We start from the raw sequence: 19,920 nt of genomic DNA, 5'->3' as shown, positions 1-19,920 counted from the left end.
CTGGAACCGATCCAACAGCTTCTGGTTTGTACGCGTGCTCATGTGTTTTGGAGGAGGCGTGGCTTTGGATGTTGATTCGCGAGAGGGAGGGATCGTATGATTGCACTACTAGCAGACAAACGTTAGCATTTTCCAAATTAACTACTCTGCCTTTAATAGCAAGCCCTTCGATGGGGGAAGGTAGATATTTTTTAAGTCGTTGGCAAAAATCACAATAAAACAGCATATGTACTATCAATAATTAAACCTGTCATGAACTGTACCATAACTTGGATTTGCCAAGCTAACTGTATAAGATCGCTTCATCTACTGTTCATGCGCACAGGCTGGCAAGCACCTCACGAAAGCCCCGCCCAAGAGAACCGTCATTCAATACTGACTGACGAATGGCTCGTTTCACTGGTAAAACGATATATCGGTCAATCTCTAAGCAGAAATTTGTGAACGCAGTCATGGTTCAGACTGTTGTGCTGTAATTGGATTAGATGAGACCGGTCAGAGACAAAAGATGAAATCAGTAGGTCAAACAACAGAAATATCACAAGTTGGCTGTGGTGTATCTCTTAAAATACAGCTGGGCCGGGAAAATAAAGTGATTTGAGCGTTTGTGTAACACGATGAGAATAGTACCGTCTGTCGTTTGACTGTGTGTAACAGCAGTGGTGCCGTCAGTGTTGACGGCTTTGTTGATTTAAATAGAAAATGTTGCATTGTACCGACAAATAGTCAGCAAGCAACTAAAACAGCACAGAAACCAGTCGGCTTAAGAAACTGTGGACATCTAGTTGATGTTAATGGTGTCTAGCCTTTCCACTTGGTTGTTATATTGCTTGTAATGTTTTGTTCAGGTTAAAGATTTTCAGCACTTTGTTTTCCCGGCTGTAAATGTTACTGAAACCCACTGTCAGCTGGCATTACAGATCTCTGTCTCTCTCTGCTGGGTAAAGTATGTTACCCTAGAGTCCTGGAAAACACACGGCTCAGAGCATGTGAATTTCAGCTTTCATACTCTCTCTATCTCTCTCTCTCTCTCTCTCTCTGTGATTTTACACATTCAGTAAAATGAATTGACTCATTAACAAATAAAATGGCTTGACTGTAGTTTTGTATGCAGACATGCAGTCGGGGGTGGGCCATCGGTTAGCCTGTGATTCATTTCTCTTAAAAGGAACCTTTGGTATAGAGAGATCTATGACTTAAAGGTGTGATGAACTGGGCTTGTTTATTGTTTTATGCTGTTAATATAATATAATATAAATAATATTCAAATAAATTAGTTATAGGTTTTTTCCTTCCCGGGTTTTGAGGCCAGCTCAACAAACTCTCGTTTTAATGGGCGTGCCTTATTGAAGACTTTATAAGTAAACGCCCAGTGCTTTGATTGGATATCAGTTTGCGTAGTAGGAGCCTTTTGTGAATTTGGTTAGAGACGTAACGTTAGGTTACACATTAGCACCATTCACAGTTTTCGCAAGGCAGTAGTATTATCTCCTGTGATTTGTAAACGAAACCCACATCAGTATTTCACGTGACGCATTCGCACGGCATGATTTTACTCAAATTGACTGACTTATTTCCGAGATGTGATGACAAGGCTTTGCGTAAAGTTTGTATAGCCTATAGTTGTATTGCGTTTAATGGTGTATGACCGTACCTGTCAGCATTTGAGACCCGTGATCGCGAACCGGACAAAAGATCACTGCGATCAAGGGTCTCAAATGTTACGAGAGTTTCCATGATAAATAAACAAACGGGAGACTCCCGGTAACTACACCCAGCAACTGAAATAATGCCAAAAAAATTCAAAACAGCCTCCATGATATCTTATGGATATCACCCGGCACCCGAAATAATACCAAAATACTTCAAAACAGCCTCCAACGGTGGATAAAACCTTGACAAATGATATATGAGCCCGCCAAATCACAGAGATGGCAATTCACACGGGCTTAAAATCACAGACAACCTCTGAAAGTATTACAAATGATAATACAGGTCATTCTAATCTCGTGCGAATAGTGCTCAGGGCACATCAAGCTATATCTAACAAAGCAGTAGTGACCCATAGTGCAAAAATGTTTTACTCGCATAAAATTGCTGCGCCCTTCCTATCCGATCCAATATTGACGGCACAGCACTGCTTTTTAATTTTAGTCTCTCCACAAACAAGTGGCGACCTCTGCCCACAAAGGAATCCTCAGAGAAATGAAATCAACAAATGCATCATGTTTTCCCCACATGAGCTGGAACATCTTTAAACATAAACTTTAACCACGCATTCCTAAAATCAGAATCCTGAAGGAAGGTTATGCAGCGAGAGCATTCTTCCACAACCAGGAATGGCACGATATTTAGCTATCTTTAACAGCATATTTGTTTATTGCTATCTGGCTCTGCACCACTTGTGTTACTTCAGAATTCTCAGACGCAAACCAGTGGGCGGGGCTAGAGAAGTAATTGTTATTCTTTCTCTGGAGGCGGTATTCCAGAACCTGCCGTTCGCTGGGCCTGATGTAATAATCTCAGTAACAGGAGCTTTTCAGACACTTACATGATGTTCGTGTGAATTTAATTCCCTCTTATAAAACAAAAGCTGGGGTTAAAATTGTGAATTTAATTCATGCCTCATTTAATATATGGCATTGACGTTATAAATGTGAAATTAAAAAACAGTGTTACCGTCACAGTATTCATATACTTAATCCATTTTTTCCCGTCAAAATCCGTGACATCGTGTATATATTAAATTTGCAATGATTTTGTTTATTAATATGTATGTTTGTGTTGTTTCTGACCAACAAAATTAAAAAAAAAATTCACCAAATAGCTTTATTTTCTTTATTCATTATTTTAGCCATTTATACAGTATATATTTTTATCCTACAGAACCTTATATTTTTATATTATCCCCTTAGGTTAAAACGAGTATTACATTTAGAGTTTTTTTAAGAAATTAACATTTTATGTATTTGATGTGTTTCTAATGACAAATGCTAGTAGTGTAAGGCTATAACAACTTATTGAGCCATACATCTCTGTCTACCCTATGTTCCCTTTAAACACTATTGATTCACTGGATTAGATAGGTTAGAAAATAAACAGCCAGGGAGAGTCTGCAATATATTTATTTAACTTAAAGGAGATATGTATTTGTAGAGAGATTCAAAGTAGGGAAGGAAGGAGTCGGGAACCGGCAAACATTTAAATAAACATTTAATCAAATAAAATCAAAAGTAAAAAGACAGCCGGCCACTCCTCAAGGTCGACGGCCGTCGAATAAAACATAAATACAAACATGTTCGGATCCGGTCCTCTCTCTTCGACGGTCCGGTCGCTCGTCCTCTTATATGCTCCCGATCTCCTACGTGATTCGAGACCGGTGCGCGCACAGCTGGCGCTCTTTAACAATTACTCACCGGTCTCGAACCACGGTCTCGCCCCGCCTACTTCACTACAGTATGTATCCCTGATAGCACTGCATTCACATCTGCAAGATGTATTTATTTATTTTAGGTGTATTAACGTCTCTGAGATGTTTCCTGTCAGATGTCATATAGAGATCTAGAAGATGTCTGTAAGACTTTATTTAGAATGTATGTAAAACTGACTTTTCTAAGACGTTTATCAGATGTTTTTACATATCAGATGTTTCAGATCTCAGATCTTTCACACGTCTTACAGACGCACCTGTGCTATCTGGGTAGTGTTATGCCCTTTTCATACAGAGATCCTGGAAAATACACAGAAAATGTGTCCAGGAATTCGTCCCGGGATCGTTAGAATTAGTTCATTCACACTGCCAGTGATTTTCTGGAATCTGTGCATGCCTTCACACACATCCTGTGAAGATCCCGTAAAGACACGTGATGTAATTTTTTAGTGGTGAAAATTCGGCTGATCACGGTGAATGATATTTCCTTGAGGTTTATTTTTTTTGGTTATTATTCTGTAGAATTTCTTGTTGCTTTTTGCAAATGACAAAGACCTCAGTTTAGAAAAAACGTTTTTATAAAAAATGTATGTATTAATAATGTTAAATCTATGTATATCATCATTTACTGTAGATCTTTTATACTCTGCTCTTAAATCTTGTCCATATTCTTTGATGTCTTGACGCAACTTGTCATGACGTTTCGGTTTTGGGTGAGTTGCCCCTACAGGAAAAGTTAGAATTTTTTTTTAGCTGTATTGATATGCATCTTAGTGATTTTGTTAAAATATTTGAAGGGTCCAGACTAGGGCTGCGCAAAATATCAGAATTATCGAAATATTGCATATTGTGATATTTTGCAATAACTGTATTATTTAAATAATTCTAAATGTTTCGTATAGACCACTTTTGATGACAATGGTTGAACAAAATGCAACAAACAGAACATTTTGAACCAAATCAAAATGTTAAACGAATATCTTCACTTTTCAATTATATATGCGAGATAAAAAAAATCAATCAATAATCAGAAATATGTACAGTATGTTGCTTTTATATTTTTAAGCTTTTAAATAGAGTATATATTTTCGAACTTGAACTATTAATCTATCGCGTACCCTTTATTTAGCAAATTATTGTAAATCACAATTTTCTTTAATATCGTGCAGCCCTATTGGTTCTATAATTTTTTTCAATATTGTTTAAAACAATATAAATTGATTTTAGAAATATAAATGCCGTATCGCATATTGAATATTGCATTATTTAGCATGCTCTCCCATATGTCATTTTTCTTTAATATGCCCTAGTCAAGACTGAGCCTGTGTGCATGTGAGATTAAGCTTTGAGTAGCTGATGGGGGCCGGCAAAACTTCTAATGGATTTTCATTGGTCACCGTCTCGCTTCCATGCAGATAATCAGAACTGCAGCCTCACCTGTGAACAACAAAAGATACGTCATTATAAAATGTGGTTAGCTAATCAGACATCTCGACATGTCCAAATCCAGAGTCTAGAGTACGAAAAGTTTATCTCCTTGAGGCTAACCTGCACACACACAATGTCCGTCTGATTCGTACAAGACGCTCTTCTCAGCTCATAACACCTCACGGTGTGAATTACCCTTCACGCAGCTCACACAGGGGTCTCTCCTCCATCACTCTCTCCTCACATCTTCGTCTTTTTCTCCTGTTAGACTCTGTAATGTGACAGCAACGCATGCTTTCTCGCTTGGACCAATGTCGTGTCATTATGAATTATAGCAGAACTTGGTCTTGCCGTGGTAAATCTTTGAAATATGCCCGAGCCTGGACTCCCCCGTCCCCACCACGTCCCAAAGAATGAATCTGAATCCTGGACCGTGCCAGTGTTGTACCGAAATTCAAATCACTGATTGGTTCATTCACTTAGGATGCTGCTTTGTGATTGGTCCCTTTCTCTAAATTCCGACCCCACACCTAACCCTAACCTTCGTATGGGAAAACAGGGGAGTCATAATCTCACGGGTAGTCTGATTTTGATGCAACACCTCCGTCAGTTTTAACTTCTGATAGATTTAAATGACAATAATATTGTGATTGTGAATTCTGCTGGCCACGATAAACGTTCAGTAAAAGTCATTTTGATGATTTTAAACTATGAAGATAAAGTTTGTGAAATTTACTGTAAGCGCTCAGGCCTAGAATAAACATGTTAAATTGTGTTGGTTTGTATTGTAATATATTTATGTATAGTATTGTTTATAGTTGTTGGTGTGATGTGGCCTTTAGCGCAGAGTTTGATGTGTAACGCTGAGTCACTGTGTGTACTCTAACTGCACATGCTAATGAATCTTTATTTCTAATCCTCTTACAAGCGGCGCTAAGCTCCCCAGTCATTTAACCACTGTTACGCTCTGACCGACAATCTCATACAGAATAGAGGTGTGTGTGTGTTCAGGTTAAAGCTGCTGTGCGGAGTAGAATAGCTGTGCGCTGTCCAGTTGTTTCTATGGAAATTAAAATGTAAGGTCGCTTCAAGATATTTCGTACCCTCTCAAGAGCGCAGGACACGGCTGGAATTACAAAGATGTGCCGCCTTGAGTGTGTGTATGTGTGTGGGTGGTTAATATGACAAAACCTGCCGTTGGAGGCGTTGTCAAAGTGAAAAGATTGATAGTAAATTATACCATTATAACTTTTGTGAAAGTTACACTTAATCTGATTTAGTCTAAGAGTGAGTAAGTATTTATGAGTGTGTGTGTGAGGGAGTGTGTATTTATGAGTGTGTGCATGTTAATGCATTAGTGTGTGTGTGTGAGTCAATGAGTAAGTTTGTGTAAATTTGTATTAGTGAATTTGTGTGATTGTGTATGTGTGAGTTTGCGCATGTGTGAGTCAATGAGTGTGTTTGTGTGTGTGCGCATGTGTGTGAGTGAGATTGTGTAGATCTGTCTGTGACTGTGTGTGTGTGAGAGAATGCGTGAGTGTGTGTGTGCGTGCTTGTACTGTATGTGTGAGTTTGCGTATGTGTGAGTCAATGAGTGTGTTTGTTTGTGTTTGTGTGTGTGAGTGAGTGAATGAATGAGTGAGATTTTGTAGATCTGGCTATGAGTGTGTTTGTATTTTAATTAGTGAGTTTGTGTGAGTACACAAGTTTGCGTGTGAGCGTGTGTGTGAGTCTGTCTACTTTTCTCTTTACCAATCTGTCTGCCTGCGTGTCTGTCTGTTTTTTGTTCATTGTACATGTCCGCCTGCTAACCTGCTCCTGTCTGTCCTTGCAAACAATGCGAGAGCTGAACCCGTTACCTCTCTGTGTGTTTGTGTAGGAATGAGGGAGCTCTCTCCTCCTCCACTCAATCTCAAGCGTCTGTATGAGGAGACGCTGGAAACAGAGCCCATTTTACTAATAATCTCAGCAGGTGCTGATCCGTCTCAAGAGCTCTTGGAACTCGCCGGACAGATCGTGGGACGAGAAAACTACCACGAGGTCAAATACACCTGACACTCACAAACGCAACTTCGATCCACAGATTCCCATAGCTTGATGTCCAGTCACACACGAAAATCAGCAATTTGACCATTTTAATGACTTGATCGTAGCTCATCCGGTCAGATTTAAGGATGAAGTTTGACACCTGTGTGTTTGTGTTCAGGTGGCGATGGGTCAGGGTCAAGCTGACGTGGCCCTACAGATGCTCAGAGAGTGCTCTCGCTCTGGTGAATGGCTGTGTTTGAAGAACCTTCACCTGGTCACCGCATGGCTCCCACTACTGGAGAAGGTGAAATCCCTCCCCCTCTCTCTCTCTCAATTAAGTTGAAACTATTATGTTGTAGCTAAAGTGACTGAATCTCTCGCTGATGTTACTGAGAGAGAGACACAGACGAGAGAGAGATTGGTGTGCAGATACTAATTGCTTTTTGTTTTCATTTTCTTTGTGTGTGTTTGTGTGCATGTGTGTGTGTGTGTGTGTACCACTGCGGTATTGTAATTGGTTTGGAGTGAATGAAGTGAGACTGTGAGAGAATCAATCCTTCTGAAACACACGCACACAGGAGATTGTTATTGGTCTGATGGTTTGCTTTTATTGAATTTAATTCATTGTGGGCAGACATCTGATGTGTGTGCGTGCTTTTGTTTGTTTGTGTGTGTCTGCAGGAACTGAACAGTATAAAACCCAAGGCTGGTTTTAGGATCTGGTTGACTGCTGAAGTCCATGTTAAGTTCACACCAATACTGCTGCAGTCCAGTCTCAAAGTCACCTATGAGGTCAGTGTGTGTCCTTATATTTCACTTTCACACATTTTCTAGAAACTTCAATCCAAAGTGGTTTAAAGCGATACAGTTAATCAGTATGTGCTGGGAATCGACCCCGTGAGCACAGTTGAGCTGCAGGGAAGCTCCTCTACAGATAAACTCTCTCCACCTTACAGACAGACAGTTTGTACACACACAGATTATATGTTTATTATGTGTGTGCGTTCAGTCCCCTCCAGGCCTCAAGAAGAATCTGAAGAGGACGTATGAATCGTGGAGCTCCGAGCAGATCAGTAAAGGTGGTACGCTGGCACGCGCTCAGTCTCTCTTCTGTCTGGCCTGGTTCCACGCTGTGTGTCAGGAAAGACGCAACTACATTCCACAGGTACATCGTACACATCATGACACAGGTCACGTGACAGAACTGCATGTACACAATTCAGCAGAATTCCGCCTGAAGGTGCATTCAAAAGAAACTGTTACACATCTGTACACAAAGATGTAAATCTTTCTCAGGTGAAGTCACCTGATGTGTGTTTTGTTACATATAATCTTGATTCAATCATTTTAAGAGCGTTTTTCTTCCAGATTAAAATATGATGACGATGAGTGTGTGTGTGTTTTCCACAGGGTTGGACGAAGTTCTATGAGTTTTCTCTGTCAGACCTGAGGGCTGGATTTGAGATCGTTGACAGACTTTTTGAAGGTTTGTAACGTTAGTGTTGATAGAGAAGAGAAGAGCGTGTGTTTGTGTGCTTTGGTGTGTGTGATTTATCTATATGTGTTATTTATTCTCACGTGTGCTTGTGTTTAGGTGGTAAAGTGTGCCAGTGGGAATACGTTCACGGTCTCCTGGAAAATGCCATCTACGGTGGACGCATCGATCACACGTGTGACCTGCGAGTACTTCGATCGTACCTGCAGCAGTTCTTCAACGCCCAACTGCTCGCGCAATCGCTCACACACTCTCGCATGAAGAAAACACACGCCTTCCCCGCGCAAATACATCTACCCAACTCCTGCAGCATAGCGGTACGTGACAGCATCACACAAACACAGTCAATTCAGATCTACACTGTATAGGGTGCATACTAATATTACCCACAATCCCTGGTGCTACAGAGGATTTCATGACATTTAGTTGGTTTTTGAATGTATAAAACCTGCGAATGTAAAAAGATTATCAATATTGTGTTATCGTGATAACAAAATTGTCTCAATATTGTTGTGGTCACATGACTTTATGAAATGATAGGTCTTCTGGGCCTCACATTATGTAAAACAAAAAATGATGTTACCTTTGTCAAGGTCCATATGGTGCAATTATTCGATTTTTAAAATAGATTTTTAGGACACTTGACCCATCTCATACACATCTACGCAACAGTTATGAGTAGAGGATAAAGAAAAGCTTACGCCACATTTCCAAGTCATCATTTGTCACTTTGAAATATGTGAGTTTTTGATATTGTTACATCCCTAATAAAACCTGAAAGTAAAGTAATAATTATCATTTGTGTGGATATCTGAGAGTTGGTCTGTGGCTTCTCTGTTGTCATCCCGCTGTGTGTGTGTGTCTGTGTAGGATTACCGTGATCTGGTGGACAGTCTTCCTGAGGATGACAAACCCAGTTTCTTTGGCCTTCCTGCTAACATTGAGAGATCTGCACAGAGAATAATCAGTTCACAGGTGTGTATGTGTCTAGTGTGTGTCTGTTTGTACTAAGGTCAGAAGGGGTCAGGGGTGTTTCGAGTCATTGTGCTGAGCAGGACATTCCTCTGCATCAAAGGTGTGTGTTAGAGTTTGTGTGTTCTTTGTGTTGCTGACAGATTGTTGCACACACACACACACACACACACACACACAGAGGGTGATTGTGGCAATGCTGTGGTGTTCTGGGTGGTACCTGCTTGTCTCTGTGATGTTCTGCTCAGTTCAGATCCCGTCCTCAGTGTGATTCAGGGTAGAACATAACATCATCTGTCCTTATAAAGCAGTATGATTAAGGGGCAATCATGTTTAACACAAACACTGTTTGTTCAAATATGAATGTCAGAGCGTGAATGTCCCGCTGTTTAGTGAATGAAATGGACCATCACCCCCATTCAGGTCACCATCACACACACACGCACACACACACACACATGCACACACACACACACACACACACACACTGCGCTCTTATTTGTCACTGTCAAGTTTAGACTGATCTTTGCCTCCCTCAAACACACTGTTGCTGTAGAATCTCTCTGTGTATGTGTGAGTGTGTGAGTTCAGCTCCTGTAATGAGACCAATTTATCAGACGGGTGTCACCCGCACCTCTGATGCAGTTTAGCACAGTCATAGAGAGCCTGTAGATCTACCGCTCTCAACTCAAGTGTGTGAGACCATTTTGCAAGATGTAAACACAGATCCAGAAGCACTTCCTTTTTATATTTATCTTACGTTTATTAAGTCTTAAAATGTTGCATTTAATTCAGTTGGTAATGTTCTGTTAGTTGGGTTTGCTCTGACACTTGTGTAGTGTTAAAAAACTGAAACAGTAGATGCGTCTGGATTAGAGTTGTTAACATCTTGCCAACTGGTCTATAGACGGTTTCAAAGTGCCAACATCAACAAAGGCTACTGCGCATGAGCGGGCTGCAGGTAAAGGGATAATTCAGCCCAAAACTCCGTTAATGCCGTTTATTTACACTCAGGCCATCCGAGATCTAGTTGACATTTTTTCTTGAGTAGAACCATAAAGAAGATTGTTTGGTAAATCCGCAGCCCTCTTTGCATCATATAATGGGAGTCAATGGGGTCCACCTGTCTAAGAGTTCCTAAAGCACATAATTCCAAAAAGCGGCTCCTGGTGACATGTTGACGTTTCGTGAAGTGACCCGCTCGATATTTTCATAAATTTGAACGTCATCTTTAATAATATTAGCATACTCTACAGCCTCAACACTCCCTTTCTGCAGGTGGCACTAAACGTGCCAGACGCTGGTATGCCATCCGCCATCAAATACTACAAGAAGAAGATTGCAATTGTGTGCAGAGGCTGAACATTATGGCTAATATTATTAAAAATAGCTTTCAGTTTTATGAAAATATAACGATTCGCTTCACGAAACATCAACATGTCGCCAGGAGCTGTTTTTTTGGAATTATGTGCTTTAGGAACTCTTAGACAGGTGGACCCCATAGACTCCCATTATATGAAGCAGAGAGGACTACGGATGTACAAAAAATCTTATTTATGGTTCTACTCAAGAACAAATGTCACCTACATCTCGGATTGCCTAGTAAATAGACGGAAAAGTGGAGTTTTTGGCTGAACTATCCCTTTAACTTTCGGTACACATTCACAAACAATGGAGTGCCTGTAGATTATTTCTGAAATCAATCAAAAGAAAACCGAGAACTACCGTTACTTGGGTTAACCTATCTCTCCAATATTTTGAAGTTAGACTGTGGTACCAAGCTCAACCTCTAGATGTCAATGTGCAACACAGTTTCTTTAAATGCGATCAAACTACAGGACCCATTCAACAAATTGTTTATTTAACAAAATGAACATACAACTAAATTCAACAAATCATTTATTTAATACAATTATTATACAGTAAAATAGTAATACAAATTAATATTAACATAAATTATGTTAGCCGGTCAGGCTCGCGCGTCCGATGAAACGATCTGTAGTCAACCTACAATTATAAATTATAAATGGTTTATTTGAAAATATTAGGCTTATGTATTGGGTGAGGGTGACAGTATACACATTATAAATATCGTTATGTCTATGAAAAATACCTGTATGTATGTGAGCAGGTGATCTCACAGCTGAGGATTCTGAGCAGGCCGATAGCTGCCGGATCTAAATTCGACAGGGAGCTCTGGTCAACCGCTTTCTCACCTGTGCTCAACCTGTGGAAACTACTCAACCAGGTAACACACTGTACAAGCATAACATCTTATGTAATATCATACGATGAGGTTCATTTGTGATGTTAGTTTTTAATGTTCTCCAGTGTTTCTCTAACCATACACCATGAAGCGTCTGCCACGCCGGTGTAGTTTTTAGTTTTTTAGTATCTCATTTCCAAGCTTTATTAGATGTTGACAGATTCATGAAGTGTGCCGCTGTTATGATCAGGTTGTTGATTCCTGTTGCTGCCCGAGAGTTCTGATTGGCCGTTAAATTGTTGAAAAGTCTGAAGATGCTTCCTGTGTTGTCTCAGGGTTCCTCGTTGATCCATCAGAAGGTGACTCCGCCCAGTGAGGGCGTCGGCTCTCCCGTTCTCTCATTCGTCCAGCTGGAGCAGTTTAACGCCGTGCGATTGGTCCAGAACATCCACCTATCCCTGGCTTCACTCAGTAAGGTCATCAGAGGCACATCGCTCCTGACGGCTGACGTTCACAAACTGGCCACTGCACTCTTAAACCAGGAGGTATGCAAGTGTGTGTTTCAAAGGTGGAAAAAACATTTAAACACATGAACTGCTGTGAGGAGCGTAACATCATTCTATTTAAAACAGGAAGTAAGGTCACGACATAACAATTTAAATTAACAAGTTTTTTATAATTTAGCATCAACATTCTCATAAAAAACGCTTTTAGTAAACGCTTAAAGTAATCTTTTTTTATTTCTTTTTGTTCTTTATACACAAAGGCCTGTAGGATGTTGCAAAATGTAAATTTTCAAAACTCCTTTCTTACAGTTATTGATTTTTAAAAGTACAAAGGTAAAGTACTGTCAATGCATTTAAGATGACATTTGTTTATTGTCATGTGTACTTTGGTACAATGAAATTCTTCTTTGTTTGTACTCACTAGTAACGTGGATTTTAGGGGCAACTAAATAAATTACAAAGACAAGTAAATCTTAAAGGATTATATTAATGCAATATCGCTCGAGAAGGAGTGTATGTAGTGTTCTTATATCTTCATGGCTGTGATTAGCCATACTGTACAGCCTCAAAACTCCCTTTCTGCAGTCACTGCCATGCAGATATAAGAACACTACATACACGACTACAAGAGCGATATTGCATTTATACAACAGTTCGACGGCACAAGTGTGTAGATAAACCAGAAACAACATCGGAGTGTCTTTAAACCCCTCCGGTTTTAAAGGAAATGGGGAACTACTTTCTTCCGCCATGAATCCAAGCCCAGCATAACAGTTAGACCTCAGCTACTAAGTGTACAATCACTTCTTTTAAATTTGCGTTGTGCTGATAGAGACTTTTAAAAGGCAACTCACCGAGAATGTGTTAATCCCATTTCCATTGTCTTGATCAAGACCCTTGCGTCCTGCGCTACATGGAAGCACAGATTACGTATAATATCTTATAATTTTACAGCAATATTACAATTACATTTCCAATCTCAATTTTTTTATTAACTTTATTATTTAACCTTTTAAAATGAAATAATCTTTCAATAAAATAATTCAAGCTGTTATTGTTAAACTTTATGTATTATATTAGATATTAGGTATTGTATATAGTTTTAATTATTTTTATAAAACAATCTCCAAATATCACTGGATGAATATACACATCTTACAATTTCCAACAGTAAAAGGATGTTAAAAGTGAAGTATTTTAACTCCCGAGAAATGCATATCAGTACTCTTGTCCACTTATTAGGCAATATTTGATGCATTGGGTCAAAGATATTTGTGGCCTAATGGTTAGAGAGACAGATTTAAAACTCAAAGGTATGATTTTAAAAAATACATAAAAAAACTTAGACCTAAGGTTTTTCAAACTGACAGTATCGTTAATAATGTCTTTCTGATCCTCTGCCTCCTCGTACACTTTAGTATTGAAAGGCCTTTCTCCAAATTACAATTAGACTTTCAGGATAGGCCGTTTCCACCTCTTTTAACATTTGGAAAGCCATGGACCTTTAGCAAACAAAGTAAAAAAATAAAATAAAAAATGTATGTGTATTTGAAAGGGATATATAAAGGCTACATGATTATTATGTATATATGACTGGGCCTAACATTTTAAACCTCTACCTCTGTCCACAGCCGACCTTCATCCTCTGCTGAAAATAAATTATCATTCATTCTGAAGTAGTTTCTAGAATTAAAAGAGTCTCCATTAATATGACTACATCAGCAATGCAAAGTCAGTTTTCAGAAAACCAAATAAAGGTAGATTTTTTAAGGAATATACAGAGAAGGAACAAAAAAAGAGGTTTTATACTGCAGTCCAAATTACCAATGTGAGCAAATACATATACACAACATAATTTTGGGTAAAATACCATGGTAAACACGTTAAAATTACAAGCATCTCAACAAATATACAAATGTTATATCAACAAATGTTATATCAACTTTGTTTATATAACAAAGATAACCATGATGAGTATATTAAATATTTAAATCAGATTAGATATTTAATCAAATAATTAATTCATAGCGTTTATAGTTTTATAAACATATAACCTAAATAATTAAATTTTATGATTTTTATCCCGCACTTTATTCCCTGATGCAGATTTAAGTCTTCTGTGAAAAAAACTCTGATTTATAACGTTGTTTTACAATCAAAAACTTTAAGCTTCCCGGCCGTTTCCATGGTGACTCTTGAAACCTGTAATCCATTGACACTGTCTTCAAGTTGTTTCTGTGAGCGAGCGTTAACTCTGGGTATCTCTCAGGAGGTTGATTAAACAAACTCTTCTCAGGTATTTTGGAACAGACACCAGTAAGCAAGGTTTGTGTCAATCAACCGAGAGTTCAGTGTTAAGTTAACCCTGCTTTATGGAATACACCCCTGATGTATCAAAAATAATTTCAAAAATACACCAAAGCAAAGAGTAAATCAATAAAAAGAGTAAAAAGTATCTGCAATAAGAATAATATCAGAATAATACAGATTTTCACAACAATGAAAATTAGGATAAAATTGCGAACCCACCAAGAACGCTTTGCTAACATTCCCATTAGGTTACGAAAACAGTTTTTCTGAATAATTGATATGCTACACTAACAACGTAAGTACATTTTATATATTGAGCAATGAAACATAGTGTTCATCAAAGTTTTTTTAATGTTTCTGCGTGAAAGTTTGTTGATAACTTTGAGAGAACGTTTGGGAAACATTAGATTGTTCACTGTGTGAAATGAACCTATTCATTTAAATGACTATTAAAGCTCCTAAATTCTCTTTCTCTCTTTCTCAGTGTCCGTTAAGTTGGCAGAATAAATGGGAAGGCCCTGAGGACCCTATGCAGTATTTGCGAGCTGTCGTGTCCAGAGCACTTGCCATTCAGGTAAACACACACACAGATGTGTTTCAGTGATGTTTAGATGTGCTGGAATGTGTTTGACCTCATCACACGGTTCCAGCCACTCTTCAGTTTGTTTCGTCGTGTGTGTGAATGTGTGTGCATGGGATCCTGGAATATAGAAGTGTGTTTGTTCAGGAAACACCTGCTCTTGTAAAATGGTCTGTACCATTAAGCCACTGGAATGTGTTCCATAGTATCAGAGGTGACTCGTGGGATGAGATGTTTTTTCTGTTCAGAGGGTTATTTATCTGTATTTGTCTTTTACTGTAATACAAGTGATTTGTGAATTGAATTTGCAACGTTTAATAACATTGTTAAGCTCCTTTTCATGTGATGTCAACACACATGTACATGCGTGTGATATCTGCTGATACAGGCAGAATGTGAAGCTCATTACACGCACACACACACTAACCTTGAGTTCAGGGAAGGGGGAAGGTTATGTGGCATGAATATTAAACGCATCAGATACGGTCTCATGAATAATTCATGAGCAACATGAACATCAGCATCACCTGAGGGAGAGCTGATCACAGCTGAACACAAAATATACAAAAACACAACTCTATGTGTGTGCGTGAGAAAGTGTGACATCGTTTTTTTTTAATCATGCTTACGTGACTTTCTTCATGTAACATGATGACTGTGTGCTATTGGTATGTTTGTTTAGATGTTGAGGTTTGATCCGGTGTAAACACAGAACGTGTAAATGTTTCTGGCCGTGTGTTCAGAGTTACCCGTTTAGTGTTTGTGTTCCCATAATGTGTGTGTGCGCATGCATCTGTCTGTGTGTGTGTGTTTAATATTTGTGTCTTAGTAAAGTGTGTTTATTCAAAGCATCTTAATTGCATATTGATTGCATCAATCAATGTTTGTGTAATTTTAGTAATTTATGTGTGTGTGTGTTTTTGTTGTGTCTCAGTAAAGTTTGTTTTTTGATCACAGTTTGTGTCCCAGTAGTGTGTGTGTGTTCAAAGTTTGCATCTCTTGTAGTGTGTGTGCGTTTGTGTTCAACGTTGTTCTTTGTATGTTCAAAGTTTGCATCCCTTTTAGTGTGTGTGCGTGTGTGTGTGTGTTCAAAGTTGTGTACTTTATGTTCAAAGTTTGCATCCCTTGTAGTTTGTGTGTGTATTCAAAGTTGTGTACTATATGTTTAAAGTTTGCATCCGTTTATGTTCAAAGTTTGCATCCCTTGTAATGTGTGTGTGTGTGTGTGCGCGTGTGTGTTCAAAGATGTGTACTGTATGTTCAAAATTGCATCCCTAGTAGTGTGTGTGTGTTTTCAAAGTTGTGTACGGTATTTTCAAAGTTTGCATCCCTAGTAGTGTGTGTGTGTGTGTGTGTGTGTGTTCAAAGTTGTGTACTGTATGTTCAAAGTTTGCGTCCCTTGTAGTGTGTGTGTGTTCGAAGTGTGTGCGTTCAAAGTGTGTGCGTGCATGTGTGTGTTTGTGTGCGCACGTGTGTGTGCGTTTTGTACATATTTGAGTTGCATTTTGTCTCACCAAGATCTTTTCTGATTTCCCAAATATGTTTAGCTCATATGAAATAAACAAGAAATTCTATTTTTTATTACGGTAATAAGAATGTAAAATAATAAATTATAAGAATCACCATTGAGAACAATTACAAACTAAAACCCAGAAGTAAAACACCCAGACACATTACAGTAATGAGAAAATACTGTCATCAAAAAAACTCTTCATTTCACAAAACTCTTCAAAATAAGAATACGTTTCTTTTGTTTCTGCAAATTATCTTCTTTTATTTTAGATTAAATATGACCTGGATATTTTTCCATGAGTTTCACAAAAGATTTTCAACTACTTTCATTTAACCAATCAAAGCCTGGGACAGAAGCCAAAGCAAGGATTGTGTATGTGTGTGTCGCTGCAGACTGTGAAACACCTGTGTACGATCCCTCTGTGTTACTGATGTGAGTCAGTTTGACTTTATTTAGTCATGCAGAAAGACATGCCGCACATGAAGAATGCGATTCTGCAGCTCACACCATGATGAAGATGATGATGGTGTTTATCTGGTCTCTCAGAGATGAAGTATAAACATACCACAGTAAATGAGTGAAAGGACAGGTCACTGATGTGTGAACATTCAGATACACAATGTGAAAGGTTCAATACATCTGTGGCCTCTGTGGCATCATTCTTCAGAGCAAAAATGTTGTTTGCTAGAAATTCAACAAGTGTGGAGAAAAAAAGAGATTCTTCATTTCTGCAGATCATTGAATCCTATCAGTCAGCACCTGCTCCAATGAGCCACATCTCCATAAGCACAGCTGTTTACATAGGACACGTAAGACGTGTGAAGTGTAAACTCGTACATCCCTGTGGATTACTCATCTCCAGAGAAACACACCTGCAGAAACACACGGCCTGAGATAAACACTTTCAACAAACTCAAGCTCTCATTCAAAACAGGAAGTGTGCAGCACATTCTTCTCCACCCGTTTGTCAGGTCGTCTTCTGAGGCTTCCTGAACAAAAAATTCCAGACCGAGAGTTTGGCGTCTTCTCATATGAAACGTTGTAATAAAGTTGGTACGGTGTTACATTTTTCCTCTTGCAACATTTCTTATTTTTTTTTTAAAAGCCGTTCACTCATTGGTCAGAATGTTTGCGTGCTCTTTATATCTCAGGATTCAGTTCAACGTTTCAGGATGGGACCATCAGCTACACAAGGATTGTTTTTTCTTTTTTTCGTTACTTATAAGTGTGCGGGGTAACACGCCTGCAAACACAAAGATTGAATTTTTCCTGTAGCTCAGTGGTAAGAAGGTTGTGAGTTCCATCCTAGGATATTGCACATAGAAACAGATGTATAAGATAATACAATGCATGCTTTGGATCAAAGCGTTTGCTAAATGCATAAATGTCTGTAAATGTAAGTTTTCTCCAGAGCGATGGTTTTTAATCCTGGACGCTTATCAAACACACTCGCTAGATTTCATGAATCTCTGCTGACAGCTGAATGGGTCGGGTTAAATATTAAAGAAGAGAAACATGTTAAACGCCGCAGGTCCTCGGGACCACGATTCAGAACCACTGCTGGAGAGATTAGAACCATGAAGAGCAGATGTGAACAGAGATCGATTGTTTATCCACAGCAACAGTAAAATCACTTCTGTCATCAGAACTCATCATCATGAGTGTGTGTCCGCAGGGCTGGGTCGAGAGGGCAGAGAGAGGAGCTCTGCTGTCAGAAATGCTGGATCTGTCTGAACTCTTCCACCCCGACACTTTCCTGAACGCTCTGAGACAGGAAACAGCCAGGTAATTTCCTGCACACACACATGATCAACTCGTCACGTGACAAGTTTCACACACTCGTACCTGCTCAACACATCTGATAAAACAAGCTACAGGGTTGAATATTTAGCCCTCTGTGTGTATTTCAGGTTGATGTGTTGCTCTATGGACAGTCTGAAGTTTGTGACATCATGGAGGGGTCAAATCACTGAAGCTAAACTTCAGGTCAAGGTACTAACCGGCCTTTGGTGTCATGCTTAAGAAGATCTGATGAAGTTCTCGGTTGTGTTTTATTCAAGTATTTTATATGTGTCTCCTTAATAGTTGAAATGAGAATGTAGTTGTTAAATCATACGAGGAGTGTCAAATAATGTAGATTGTAGAGGTCAAATAATCTGGATTCGAGTAAATTTGATGAGAAATATTTGAGTTCATATTGAGATCTTCATTAATATTGACTTTTGATTGCAGACTTGACTAATCTGAGCTCAGTTTGACACCCTGTTGACATCTCTTCTGAAACTATTTTTTTTTAGGTTCTCTCACTTTTTCTCAGGAGAAACATCTGAGACACAGATGAGACTTTAGCAAGTTTCTATCTGCTCTCCATTTAATTTCATCGATTTCTAGGATGAGGTTTCTCATCTTTGATTTTTCATCTTATGAGAACCTCTTACCCTCATTCGACCATTAGATATTAAAATACCCAAATACACACTCTCTCTGTCTCTGCAGGTTGGTGGTCTTCAGTTGGAAGGTTGTAGTTTTGATGGAAGTCGTCTGGCTGAAAGCCTTCATGACTCTCCCAGTGTGTCTGCTGTCCCTGCATGTTACATGGCCTGGATCCCACAGGTAACACTCTCTCTCTCTCTCTCTCTCTCTCTCCCTCTGTCAGATATACTGTACATAACAGTTACATGATCTCAAAATGGCACATAGGATCTTTGCAGAGCGCTTACACTGTGTGTGTTTCAGAGCGCCGTGGGCAGTTATTCTCCAGAGGAGTGTATATCTCTGCCTGTCTACAGCAGTTCTGAGCGACTGCGTGTGGTGACAAATGTACAGCTGCCGTGTGCCGGAGCTCATGACACTTGGATTCAGAGCGGAGCAGCCCTCTTTCTCAAACTGCAATAAAACACACGTCACAATGTGATGTCGTCACAAGCGTCACTAACACAGATATTACCATAGCTTTATATCAAATCGCATCAGTTTTAAACTGTTGTCAGGCTGTACTTATATTCAGACTTTTTGCTCGTGTTTATATGATTAAATAAAAGTTACTGACTATTCTCTCGACATCTCTCTCACCTTCTTTTACTGTGTAATGAGCATGTCATAGCAAGTTGTATCTCACTGTAAACAATTGTAAATGTCTTTGGTCAGACTTTGTCATCTGAAAGATCTGAAGATCACTTAGCGAAGTATCAGCACATATCCGATCTCACATACTTCTGCGTTCTTTATGGTCTACACACACACACACACAAGCAAATATATCAACTGCAAACACACACGGGTGTGTTGTTCATCACCCTACATATTGATTTTTTACAAGATTGATGCTGTCAAAACGTTTGTGATATTCGTATGGTGTGTGTGTGTGTGTGTGTTTGTGTCCCTGAGGTGCTGAAAGTTTGGCTTCATTCCTGCATATGATTGTTTTTCACAAAAATAAATCCACATGGCCA

The 19,920-nt window shown here is 39.0% G+C and overlaps 1 protein-coding gene across 4 annotated transcripts in view; it reads left to right on the top strand.

The window, feature by feature from the left end:
- Positions 1-19,920, top strand: part of LOC130428547 (cytoplasmic dynein 2 heavy chain 1) — a 62,727-nt gene extending 42,807 nt beyond the window's left edge. For 3 of the 4 annotated variants that reach the window (XM_056756670.1, XM_056756669.1, XM_056756672.1), the window contains 14 exons: positions 6,738-6,898; positions 7,065-7,190; positions 7,568-7,678; positions 7,896-8,051; positions 8,297-8,372; positions 8,481-8,698; positions 9,252-9,356; positions 11,485-11,601; positions 11,895-12,104; positions 14,860-14,949; positions 18,144-18,253; positions 18,379-18,460; positions 18,965-19,081; positions 19,205-19,920. In XM_056756670.1, coding sequence (XP_056612648.1) covers positions 6,738-6,898; positions 7,065-7,190; positions 7,568-7,678; positions 7,896-8,051; positions 8,297-8,372; positions 8,481-8,698; positions 9,252-9,356; positions 11,485-11,601; positions 11,895-12,104; positions 14,860-14,949; positions 18,144-18,253; positions 18,379-18,460; positions 18,965-19,081; positions 19,205-19,363 — 1,838 coding nt within the window. In that variant the 3' untranslated portion in view covers positions 19,364-19,920. Of the gene's footprint in view, positions 1-6,737; positions 6,899-7,064; positions 7,191-7,567; positions 7,679-7,895; positions 8,052-8,296; positions 8,373-8,480; positions 8,699-9,009; positions 9,121-9,251; positions 9,357-11,484; positions 11,602-11,894; positions 12,105-14,859; positions 14,950-18,143; positions 18,254-18,378; positions 18,461-18,964; positions 19,082-19,204 lie in introns of those variants that run through there. The other variant, XR_008907484.1, reaches the window with a different exon arrangement.

Source organism: Triplophysa dalaica, chromosome 9 (genome assembly GCF_015846415.1).
Source record: "Triplophysa dalaica isolate WHDGS20190420 chromosome 9, ASM1584641v1, whole genome shotgun sequence".
Taxonomy (NCBI): Eukaryota; Metazoa; Chordata; class Actinopteri; order Cypriniformes; family Nemacheilidae; genus Triplophysa; species Triplophysa dalaica.
This window is presented reverse-complemented; position numbering and strand designations above follow the sequence as displayed.